General features: G+C 40.3%; 1 protein-coding gene and 1 non-coding gene across 3 annotated transcripts in view; one reads left to right on the plus strand and one right to left on the minus strand.

Annotated features, from left to right (window-relative positions):
• Tasp1 (taspase 1) overlaps positions 1 to 13,319 on the minus strand; it is a 270,718-nt gene that overhangs the window by 241,854 nt on the left and 15,545 nt on the right. For both annotated transcript variants that reach the window (XM_036185439.1, XM_036185442.1), the window contains exons 3-4: positions 11,971 to 12,038; positions 7,400 to 7,468 (exon numbers count right to left, since the gene is read on the minus strand). Coding sequence is in view for 1 of the 2 variants with exons in the window: in XM_036185442.1 (XP_036041335.1) it covers positions 7,400 to 7,468; positions 11,971 to 12,038 (137 nt within the window). In the remaining variant the exon portion in view is untranslated. The remainder of the gene's footprint in view (positions 1 to 7,399; positions 7,469 to 11,970; positions 12,039 to 13,319) is intronic.
• Positions 2,997 to 3,072, plus strand: Trnag-acc. Its single transcript has one exon. It is a non-coding gene; the product is annotated as a tRNA-Gly (tRNA).

A 13,319-nucleotide genomic window follows, 5' to 3' on the forward strand; every position in this document is an offset into this window, starting at 1 on the left:
AATTGCTTCCCAATATTATCCTCTCTGCTGAAGCAAAATCAGAGTTGTAATATCCAATAAACATAATTCGTTTCTCATTTGGTCTACAGATAATCTGTGAAAGTTATAAAACAACAGGCCAAGTAAATTCAACATCAATCTCCAAACTACAATGTATAAACCAACTTGAAGACGAAATGCACTTGGCGGCACCTCTGCATTTTCACACTACAGAACACTTATCACACAGGAGTGGCCACCTGCCCTCCCAAAACCTGTAAGGGAGAAAAGTCTGAATACTAGGTAAGGACTGCATGCCAGTGCCCATACATTATTTAAAGGAAGAAATACATGTGTGTGTCCAAAAGTGGTCATTTTAAGATGACAACACTTGTATTTGTAGTGGACTAAATCATCCATTTCTAGGGAAATTATGAGTCTAGGTGATTCGTATGAGCTTTAGATGAATAAGAACAAAATACAGTATAACTTCTCTCTCATGCTTGTGCAAACAACCACAGTCAAATTCACTGGGCTTCACAAATAAATGCATGTGTGTATGCGCGTGCATACACGCATCCCAAAACAGCACATACATACACACACACACACACACACACACACCCATCAAAATAGGAGGGTGGTTTTGAGGGAGAATTTTAGGGGGAGAGAAAGTAAAGGGGGGTGAAATAACTAAAATCCAGCATACTTATTTATGAAACTGTCACACAATAGGTTTTTTTAAAGGAAGAAATGAGGGATGGTTATAATTGAGGCAAGCAAGCATAGCATAACGTTTAGTATCCTGGGACCCCTATTTGATTTGGGGTTATGTATACATACCTCCATTCTTATAATAATGAACTGGGAAGCCTAGTTCACCTACTTGACAGTACTGCATACACACATCTCTCTCCAAACAATGCACCTAGCAACCTCTGGTAACCATCAAATTTAGACAATTTCTATTTAAATATACTCCCAACATATCCAGATATGAAGAACAGAAGGGACAATGCAGCCTGACTTGGTTTTGAGTGCAGGAGAAGTAAGGCAAAACTGTGCCCTTGTTAACCCTATTTTGCCATCTTTTTTTTTGTTTTTTGTTTTTGTTTATGTGTTTTTTTGTTTGTTTGTTTGTTTTTCGAGACAGGGTTTCTCTGTGTAGCTTTGCACCTTTCCTGGAACTCACTCTGTAGTCTAGGCTGGCCTCAAACTCACAGAGATCTGCCTGCCTCTGCCTCCAGAGTGTGGGATTAAAGGCGTGCACCACCACCATCAAGCCTATTTTGCCATCTTATTCCTATGGGTAAGCACAGGACTAAAATCAAATGCATTATGCAGAGGAACATGCACAATAGAAAAATGATTATATAACTGAAGCTATCAAGCAAAATAGAGAACCACCCAAACTATGCCCCTTAGTAACCAGTCGCTCCTCTTTGATCTCATAAAAAGGGACCCAATGCTAAAGCCTAGAGTCCTTGTTTATTCATGTAGCCCCCGTCAATCTTGACAATGTACCTCTCTTGAATCCAAATAAAATTATCTTGCTTCTTTTGCAAGTCTTTGTGAGACCTTACTTTCAATTCTCTGTGTAACAAACAGTCCAAGAACCTAGAAACACAACGTCCAGATCTGACAACTGCATAAATAATTATAAAAATGTCACAATAAAACTTGCTTCTTTGTGTGCTAACCAAAACAATCAGTTTCAAGGGGGCTTAAAAGAAGAACCAAGAGGAGTAGGTAAAAACATGGAGATTAAGAGCTTGGAACAGAGACGACTTTAATCCCAGCACTGGGGAAGGAGCCACCTCAGTGGGATGAGACCAGAATGGATCTAAACATTCTGCATGAGGCCAAGCCAGTGCCCAGCTTCCAATCTTGTGAAACCCAACAACTTGGAGGTGTTAGTGAGATTGCCCTACTGAACAATGCTCAGCTGAGATCCATTCAGGAGAGTCTGCAGTCTGAGGAAACAAGATCAGCTGAGGAGTTGACAAATAAGCAAATCACAACCTGAGAACACAAAAGAAGGCGCCACCCAGCCACCAAACCAGATCACCAGAATCATAAGCCTACCCTACACCAACTGGAATAGATAAACCCCCATCTCCGGACCGCATATCAGGTCTCTAGCCCCTAGGCCCTACCCATCAGAGTCCCAGGGACCAGACAGCTACCTTTCCCTGCTCCCCCACCAAAAAAAAAAAAAAAAGAAAGAAAGAAAAAAAAAAGAACCAAGCACAATGGCACATGCCTGTAATCCTAGAATCAAGAGTTCAAAACCTGCTGTGTCTACATGGCAAGTCTGAACCTAGCCCATGTTACATTAGGATCCTATATTTAAAAAAAAAAAAAAAAAATTAAAAAAGGTTTTTAAGAACAGAGTATATGTAAGAGTGTATGCCAAGGTGAGGAAGGTTTGTGTGAAAAGTCCATTTTGTATATCATCTTGTCTCTTCCTCCTCTACTGTGTAAAGTTGATACTAGTATTAAAATATTCACTATTTGGGAAAACACAAATCATCAAACTTTTGTAAACAGAAGGCTAAATACCCCTTTCTATAAAATAAGAACCATTAAACCATTTCCTATCAATTACTTTACTCTGTGTTTAGGAACAAGCTCAAGGAATTCATACCAATTCTAGTATCTGGCAAAGAAAAAACAACAGGCAAGTTTAAATTATATCATTTAGTTAATCAAAAAGTATATCCCTACGCAGGTGTGATAACACAAATCTTTAATCCCATCATTGGGGAAGGAGAGATAGGCCCAGAAAGAAGCAAATCTCTGTGAGTTTGGGGCCAGCCTGATCTGCACAGCAAGTTCCAGGCCAGCCAGGGCTAGATAGTGAGACCCTGTCTCAAAAAGACATAAAAATAAATTTAAAAAAGAAAGTATAATACCACCTATAATCCCAGCACTAAGGCTGTGGAAGCAGAAGAATTATAAATTCAAGCCAGCCTAGACTAGAATAACAAGAATCTATCTAAAAAAGAAAAAGAGGGGTTGGGGATTTAGCTCAGTGGTAGAGTGCTTGCCTACCAAGCACAAGGCCCTGGGTTCGATCCTCAGCTCCAAACACCAAAAACAAAAAAAAAAGAAAAAGAAATACTTTTTTTGTTTTGTTTTGTTTTGTTTTTGTTTTTGTTTTCGAGACAGGGTTTCCCTGTGTAGCTTTGTGCCTTTCCTGGAACTCACTTGGTAGCCCAGGCTGGCCTCAAACTCACAGAGATTCTCCTGGCTCTGCCTCCCAAGTGCTAGGATTAAAGGCGTGCACCACCACCACCCAGCAAGAAATACTTTTTAAACACTTAACTTTAGGCTGACATGGAAGGATCTCTGTGTTTGAGGCCAACCTAGTCTACACAGTGAGTTCAGGATAGCCAGAATTAGACAGAGAGCCTGTCTCAAGGTGGGGGAAAAGAAACTTAATTTTTAAAAGGATAAACATAGCTAGGTGTGATGGCGCACACCTTTAATCACAGCACTCCAGAGGCAGAGGCAAGCAGATCTCTGTAAAGCCAGCCTGATCTACAAATCAAGTTCCACAACAGACAGGGCTACAGAGAAACCCTGTCTTGAAAAACCAAAACACACACACACACACACACACACACACACACACACACGCACACACACACACACGCACACACGCACACACGCACGCACACAACCCCTCCCACCTTCCCTGGAGTGAGTCACGCTTGATGCTACATTATCTGTAATTCCAGTTCTTGAGTATCTGAAGCAGGAGGATCACAAATTCAAGAACAGACTGAACTACTATAGAGAGGCCTTGTCTCCTCTCATCACACCAAAAAAGCATCTCCAAACCTGAAGACAAGGCACATCGAGGATGAGACGTCAGTGAAAAGGATGACTAAACTTAAAGACGGATGTTACCCTCGAATGTAAAACAATAGAAATCAGACTTTCTGTGATTTCTCTCATTTCAATATGCTCAAACAACTCAGAATGACATATTCATCTAAGTAGAGAAAACATAATCCAATTTTCTTATTCTTTCCATTGACTCAAACTATTACAATACTTCTCCAATGGAACTCTTCACAGGAAAACCTATCCTGAGTTTAATGGAATGCATTTCAAACACTTAAGGTCAGAGAGACTGTAGGGGACAGTAAAGGAAATGACCATATAATTCTTAAGATACAGGAAAACGCTTACAGTTGGCATTTAAACTATGAACACACATTTCAATAAAAGATATAAGACACCTAATCCTAGTCTGCTTCCCTGTTGATGAGATAAACACCATGGACAAAATGTGAAAGCCAAAGTTACATTTTCAGTTCTAATTACTATTTAGAGATCCATGAAACAAAAATGCCTCTGATCTACAAGCCCCTTGCCCAAGGACAGATAGTTCCTGAAATGCTGGAGGCTGTTGTTTCTGAGAGATAACAAGCCACATGTTTTCACTCCCCTAACAAGCATGTTTGATCCATCTGCACTGGATGTGCTTGATTACACATGGGCAAGAGGTTCACAGACAGAAAATACATCAGGATGAACAGTTGCCCCTGACTGGATGTAAGCTGGAGGTATGCCCAGATGTATGCTTGCCCATGATTGGACCTGATGGGAAATACTTAAGATGATGCAAAACTTGACTCAGGACCATCTTCTGAAGATGGACCTGGAGAAGGACCTGGCCAGAGCTGTAGTTGGAAGTTTTTCTGTGTCCCGCCCAGTCTGCAGCCACTCAGACACAAATAAACACACAGAGGCTCATATTAATTATGAGCTGTATGGCCATTAGCTCAAGCTTATTACTGACTAGCTCTTATACTTAAATTAACCCATAATTCTTATCTATGTTTAGCCACATGGCTTGGTACCTTTTTTCAGTTCTGCCTTGTCATCTTGCTTCCTCTGTGTCTGGCTGGTGTCTCCTGATTCAGCCTTCCTCTTCCCAAAATTCTCCTTGTCTGCTTATCTCACCTATACTTTCTACCTGGCTACTGGCCAATCAGCATTTTCTTAAACCAGTGTACAAAAGAATTATCTCACAGCACAGAGCCCAGCCACTTGGCCAGTATTTAACTAAAGCTTGCTACAATTCTGGCTTTAAATTTTGATAGTGGTCTTATTCTTATCTGGCGGGAGTAATAAAAAGAAACTTGGGAATGAAAGAGTTTATTTTTTCTTACAACTTTCAGGTCACAGTTCATCACTGGAGGAAGTCAGGGCAAAAATTTGAGGTGGGAACTGAAGCAGAGACCATACAAGACACTGGGTTGGTCCCTCTGAAAGAAGAGGCCATAGAGGTCACTGGCTTGCTCCCTGTGGCTGACTTAGCATGCTTTCTCCTACAGCACAGGCCACCTGCTCACATATAGTGGGCTGGGTCTGCTACATCAATTAACAATAAAAATGCCTTAAAGGCACAGCCGCAGCCATTTCTAGTGGAAGCAATTCCTCAGTTGAGGTTCTCTCTTGCCAGGGCTATCAGGTTGACAACCAGCATTAGCCATCACATATCTATAATCCCAGTACTCAAGAATCTGAGAAAGGAAGACTACATGTAGGCAAAACACTCATAAAATATATAAAATAAAATTAATGTATCTTAAAAGAAAATTTTTAAAAAACATAAATTCCACTCATTAATACAGAGTGATTTTTGTTGTTTGGGGGTCTGTGGCTGTTAAAACATGGTCTCATTAAGTAGGCCAGGCTGGCCTCAAATGTGTTCAGCCTCTTGAATGCTTAGATTACAGGCATGTACTGCCATAATAAGGTCCCAAAATGTATTTTTTTAAGTATAAAATAGGTAATCATTTATGAAATAAGGGGGAAATAGAATCAAATATTCAACATGATATAGCTTTAACTTATAAATACTAAAGTTACTCTAAAGTTTTTTAACTTAATTTTACATATTTTTCTGTTCATGATTGCCATTCTGCATTACTCATTAAGCTTTTTCCCCCAGACCTATACTGACTCCACAGAATGATAATTTGAATCACCTTCGACAAAAAGGACCATACTATGTCTTTTGAATAAAGGAAGACTTAGCAGTAAATACAACAACCTTCCTTCTCATGTCACTTACCTTCTTTTATCCACAACATCTAAAAACCTCTACATTGTAAACTGGTCATTGATAGCTGCAGAACACATCATAAGTAAAAACTGTTACAGTTATGGGGTGCTTTTACTATGGTCTATACATACTCTAAGTGGTTGGCATATAGTAATCTTCATAACTCTGTAAGCAGGAATTATTTTTATCCTATTTCAGACAGAACTGAGTTACAGGAAGGCTCTAATACACCCATTGGCGGTTGGCTATGACTGACACCCTGGGTCACAAAAGGCAAGCACCAACAAATCCCAACATCAGATATTTCAGAGGCCAGACTTCAAGAGAACTAAAACCTATCACACACACACACACACACACACACACACACACACACACACAAAACCTGCCTTGATTGTGTTAGCATGAAGTTAGATATGTTATAAAGATTGGTTAAAATCTACAAAGCAATAATTCAAAGTGCAGCTCTATAGTTAACATGAGAGGGAATGTACAGAAAACATGGCTAGGACTTTCAGTCAACACTCCAGAGCTACTTTCCCAGGGGAAGAAATTTCACCTGTGCCCTGATATCACAGACTAACCAAAAGCCCACACTGTCAGCTTGGGAATGCCTACTTTACCTCACACCTTCTCCTTCACACTCATCATTACTCATCTCCAGGTCTTAACTTTCCTCCCCACGAAGTCTTCATATCCAGTAAAACAGTCATCTCTAATAATCTGGTCAACTCACTAAAATCTATCTTCCCCACATTTCAGTCTTCTCAAAGGCCTCAAACTCATCAATACTCCAGAGTCAGAGAAACTGGCAGTCCCTCGCTATAGAATACCAAGAGCTTCCCCAACTCAACTCAGTGCCCACCATAAACCTGGCACTGTCCTGAAAATCCCACTGGAACAAGGGTGCTTTCACAAAATACACAACATATAGCTTTAGGACTTACATCTGTTACATTTGTGTTAAAACTTATCTTTCCACTTTAGACACTTCATAGAGAGCTGAAATTATGTATTTGTTAAAGATACATCTCATTACTGAAAATACCTATCACCAAAAACTTATAACCATGAATCCTACAAAAAAAAAAAAAAAAAAAAAAAAAAGAGGAAGAAGGAATTGACCAACTTTTTTATTACTTAGAAAAAGTCACCAAGGAAAATACTTCTAAAAAACTGTTTATCTCAAAATTTTTTATAGAGCTTTGGTAATATTGGTGGGGAAACACTGGTTACATGACTTATAGTTGACTAATTCAGCATGTTTATGCCATTTAAAATAGGGAATGTAAATTCAAATATTTTAAATAAAACATAAAAAGAGAAAAGAAATACCTCAAGTTCCACCAGAGCAGCAGTCACTGCATCTGTTGCAAGAGCACCAGCCTGTAGCTTCTCAATTGCCTATGAAACAAAAGGAGAAATTATTCACTGTAAAACTAGCTTCTCAAACATAGCATGAGCTTTGCAAAGGCTTAAAATATATGAGACACTCCAAGTTGGTAAAAACTGGTCAGTATTTCCACTCCCCACTGGAAGACACGGGTGTCTGGCCTGCTGACACTGTGACATGAAGTTGTGGTTATGTTGGGTTTCATTCCTGGATGCATGTGACCTGTGGGCTGCAAGATGGACAAGGCTGCTTTAAGGCATGTTTCTCAGATTTAAGAATAGTAGTGTTTATTACTCAGACTAATTATCATTCTTAATATTATCCAAATTAAAACAATGACTAACAATTAGCCACTAAGTGCAAGATGTGAGGAATGCAATGAGTGAAAGGGCTTCACTGTTCACAGAACAGTTCAAAACAACCACAGAAATGGTGTTTGTTCAGTTACGCTCTCCTGACAATTTAGGTTTCATATAAAGAACTGTATCTCAGATCCAGCTACCTCTCCCACTATTTCTACTCTCCCCATCCATACATGTCAAAAACGACTATTGTTTCTAAGTCACAAAGATCTTCTGATAAACCAGCAATGGAGGCTCAAACTTCCAATCTCAGCGAAGAGTCTGAGATGAGAGGATCGAGCAGAAGCCATTAACAGGCTTTTCAGTCTTCTCTCAGAGATCAGGCCTCAGTTTAGTTTCCTGAGACTAAACAAGCAGTTTCTAAATGAGCCACAAACAAAAGACAATCAATCTCCAACACCCCTTGCAGCAAGGACGAGGAGGAGGCCTGGTACATGCAGTACTAGGTCAGCCATCCTCCAAAGTCAGCAAGCTCATGGTAATAACCAAATAAGGAAAAAGCCTAGGACTTGTCCAGGCATGCCCAAAAATGGGAAAACTGTAGCCTTAACCAGCCCCTGACTAGCCCTGACCAATTAGAACATACTAGTATGACTGCCCCTTTCTTAAGCCAACCATATCTAAAATGACCTAACTGCTCTAGGACCTCTCCTTAGCTGTGCTTAAAAGGAGCCTGCAGCTTCTCTCAAGGTCATTGCCATTTTGCCTTTGTGTAGGATGGTCAGTCCCAGCATGCTGGAAATAAACACTCTTGCTAATTACATATGTGGATGGTAGTCTTTTATGAGACTTCTCCAGAACCTTAAGATAGGCAGTTAGAGTGCATGATTTTAAAATTCAATCCAGCCTAGGGATCAAAAATAGAGGTGGGATGGTGTTTATTAAGTAAAAAAGAATCCAAGGTGGATATATTCATTTTCAAAAATATTCTTGATACTATAACGTCTCCTATCAAAATACTCTTTTGTAATATATTCTACAAAGTAAAATCACCTAATTTGAGGGAGGGGGCGGAGAAAAAAATATAAATTGGCTTTTACAATCTGAGTATGCGCTGCCTCTTAGGACCATGATGACGTCTGTGCCCAGGCTGCTACTGGAGACCATGTCTGGGTCCATGGTCCTACAATATCCAAAGTCTGTGTTGAGGTCCATGGCCCATGGTAACAACACAGGCCATACAGGTACCAGGGTCTGGGCTGCAACCTATGGACATATTAGTATCTATGGGTAACGCCGCCACCAGGGCCATGCCAATCTAGGTGGAATGCACCACCACACTAGGTCATGGTTTCATCCAGGCTCAGGCTGTTGCATAAGGCCATATCTGGGTCTGTGGCCCAGCAGCAGCCAGGGTCTGAGTTGACGTCCATGGCTCTTATTATCACTGAGGGCTGTGCAATGCTGGGGGTATGGGCAGCTACCTGCAACCATGTTGGTGTCCAAGGGCCTTGCTGGCACCAGGGCCATACTGGTCTGGGTGACCTGTGCTGCCACCAGGGCCACGGTAATGTCCAGGCCATGCTCCCAAGGGCCACGTCTGAGTCCATGGTCCTGCTGCAGAGGGAATCTGTGATGATGTTCATGGTCTTTGTTGCCACAGGGGGTCAGCCACAGAAACCATGAACATTGAAATCTGAAGGCCGTGCTAAGCCAGTCCCGCCCCCTCACTGGTCCTGGGATAGCTGGTCCTGCTCCTCACTGGTCATTGCAGCAGGAGAACTGGACCCAACCCCCATGGGAAAGATGGCTCCCTGCACTCAGGAGAGATAGCCCACCACCCCTCACCATGGGCATGGGAGAGCTGGTCCTGAATGTATTGTCCTAAAAGGGCTGGCTCTGCCTCTTACCTGGGGGGATTGTCCCAGTGACCTAGAATGACCTGCTCAGCTACCACTCAGACCCACATCCTGATGGCCCACCCTAACATCTACTACATCTATGACCTGCTGGAGTTCGAGAAGAAACTGGTTCTGGTTCTGCAGAATGATAACCACAGGATCCCCAAGACTCATGCAACATTAGGATATCTGAGAGGAATTTTTGTGAAGGTCCAATGACGATGGTATGCCAGAAGCCTTGAACCAGACCGATGACTCACTGCAATGAACATTTTGTGGGTGGGGCTGATTGGACAAAAGGGTATACTTCATGACACACCGCAGCACTCAATGTCACTAGCATTAATATAGAGGTGTTGGAAAGATGAAGGAGCAAGATGAGGTTTTTTTGTTTGTTTTGTTTTTAACTGATTTTTGGGATGGGAGGAAATTATTTTTGGGGAAAGATGCTGCAGAGGTGAGGGGAGAGTATAAAGGGACTGGGAGGTGAGCAGGATTGAGGTACATTATGTGAAATTCCCAAAGAATCAATAAAGAATTATAAGACAAAGCCCAAAAACTAACAATGTATTTCTAATTAAACTTTTTATTGTTTTATTTGATTGTATGAGTGTTTAGCTCTCATGTCTGAATGTGTACTACATATGTACCTGGTGCCCTCAGAAGTCAGAAGAGGATGTCAGATTCCCCAAGAACTGCAGTTACAGATAGCACTACCCTGTAGAACAAGTACTCTTACCCAATGAACCACAACTCCAGCCCCATATTCATAATTAAACTTTTAAGAAGGTAATTTATGGCACCCATAGTGGCACATGCCTTTAATTCCAGCACATACAGGAAGAGGCAGGAGATCTCTGTGAGTTTGAGGGCAGCCTAGTCTACATAGTGACACAGTGAGTTCTAGGACAGCCAGGGATATGTAGAGGTAACTCATGGTGCTAGGGAGTCTTAATGCTTAAGATCACTTGTTGCTCTTGCAGAGGATCCAAGAAGTTCAATTCCCAGAAGCCACGTGGCAGCTCACAAGTATCTGTAACTCCTGTCACCTTCTTCTGACTCAGGACACCAAATATGCATGTAGTATACACACATAAATGCAGGCAAAACACGCATACACATAAGGTAACAAACTTAATAAATATAAAAAAAGGTAATTCATTACAAAAATTAAAGATGATAGGTCAAAATAAATTAGATTTATAGGACTAAAGCTATAGAAAACCAAACATATCTTTTCAGATAATGAAAAGATTTCACACTTGAAAAACCTAAGAAAATATTTAAGGACATATATATATATATATATACACACACACATATATGTATGTATACAGTAAATACACACACATATATAAATGAACATACGTGTGTATATATGTGTGTGTGTATTTACTATACAAAATCCCTGTAACAAAATACTCTCAATTTATGGTAATCCATTAATAAGAAAAAGTTCATAATGGTATTTAAAAAGAAAAAATATCCATATTTACCTGATACACAATTTCTAACATTCTGTATGCATAAAAATAATGGAAAGTTTGCCTACAAGGCTATATAGTCCAGATCAAAATAAAAACAAATCATATTTTTTCTGACCTCATTCCTGCCTCCAAATTAAGTAGTCAACAATTAGTTAGCAAACATCCAATGTCAAAGGTTCACAAAGCACAAGTGAACAGAAGGGCAGCGCTCACGGCACCAGGAAGACAGGCATTTGCTCTGCCTGTGCTGAAGAGCAGAGGACAGGACCCAGAGTCACTGAAGAAAAGCACTGATTTTCTCCCTTTCTTCTTCTTTCTTTTTTAATGACTTCCCATCAAGAAAAAACATTAAGCATTTATTCACAGGAAGGCAAAGGCAGGTGAGTTCTAGGCCAGCCAGAGCTACAAAGTGAGACCCTATCTAAAAAAAAAAAAAACAAAAAGCAAATACATACATATAAATTCTCAAAAAATAATAATAATATATTTCTTTTAAAGAAAGGAAGAAAGAATAGATACTGAACTACACAACAGGAACAGTTTTTCCCATCTGTGGGAATGTTTAAAAAGATATGGTTATATGTGCCCATAACTATAAGAGCACAGAGTTCAATCTCAGGGAGAAGAGGAAAAAGCTAAACATCATTCAAAGAATTAAAAACACAGATGAAACTAAAACTGAGGACTAACATCCTACAAATGAGTATGAGTAAAATAACTTTGGGATCTAGCCAGACTTCACTGAAAATAAAATTTAAACTTTGAATCTAAAGGTAAAGTTTCATGTGCAAAATCACAAGCATTACACACACTATGCTCATACCTTCTGACAGGCCCGTTTGCATACATGTTTATATTCCTTGGCTTTGGATTCCGAATGATAACCTGCACCTACAGTTAAAAAAAAGAAAAACCAAGTGTTAGTTCCTGCTAAACTACCAGTGACCCCTCCAACTAGAAAAGCAGTCCATACAGATGCAGTCCCAGTGCCTTGGCTATATGAGATTCTAGACTCTAACAGCTGATATCATGCTTTTCCCTTTATTCAAAAAAGTTTCCTGTCAGAGCTCCTAAGAATAGCTCATGCCCTGAAAGAACCTTCATATGGTCACCCCCTACCTCCTTCAAGAACCTCCACCAGGATCAGAGAGATACTTGCACCAAGCCAGACAACCTAAGTTTTATTCCAGAAGCCTATCTGGTAAAAAGAGAGAGCCAACTCCCACAAGTTATTCTCTGATCTCCATAAGTGTGATGATCTCCACTACCACCACACACATTAAATATACAAATAAATAGATAGGTAGATAGATAAATAAGTAAATGTGATCTTTAATTTAAAAAAAAAAAAAAAAAAACTAAAAACTAAACTCCATAGTTCCTTTGGAATTGAGTTGATAATGCAGGTGGTACCAGGAACAAAGAACCTTGAAGTCCTTCTCTGTGATCTTTTTTTTTTTTTTTTTTTTGGTTTTTCGAGACAGGGTTTCTCTGTAGCTTTGGAGCCTGTCCTAGACTAGCTCTGTAGACCAGGCTGGCCTCGAACTCACAGAGATCCACCTGCCTCTGCCTCCCAAGTGCTGGGATTACAGGCATGTGCCACCACCATCCCCCGGTTCCTCTGGGATCTTTTAAAAGCCCCACTCACTATTTTTTTTTATTTTTGAGACAAGGTTTCTCTGTGTAGCTTTGCACCTTTCCTGGAACTCACTCTGTAGTCCAGGCTGACCTCGAACTCACAGAGATCCACCTGCCTCTACCTCCCAAGTGCTGGGATTAAAGCCTGTGCCACCACCAACTTGGCTAAAAGACCTACTATTTAGGAAATTACTATTTAGAATCTAAAATTCTCAAGGTTTCCAAAAATCCTCATGGTCTGTCTTTTAAACAAACATCCAGAAAGTTACTTAAAACTTTGGCTCCAGATCGTAAAAAAATAAAAAAATAAAAAAAAATAAATAAATAATAAAACTTTGGCTCCAAATAAACTAATTTCCTTAAGGAATTTATTCTTGGAACTAGAGAAACAGGTCGGTGGTAAAGAGCACTTGCTGCTCTTCCAAAGAAACCCAGTTCAGTTCCCAGGACCCACATCAGGCAGCTCATAACCAACACCCTAACTCCAGCTTCTGGGAATCCAAACTCCTCTTCTGGTCTCCACAGGTGCACCTA

This window comes from Onychomys torridus, chromosome 4, assembly GCF_903995425.1.
Source record: "Onychomys torridus chromosome 4, mOncTor1.1, whole genome shotgun sequence".
Classification (NCBI taxonomy): Eukaryota; Metazoa; Chordata; class Mammalia; order Rodentia; family Cricetidae; genus Onychomys; species Onychomys torridus.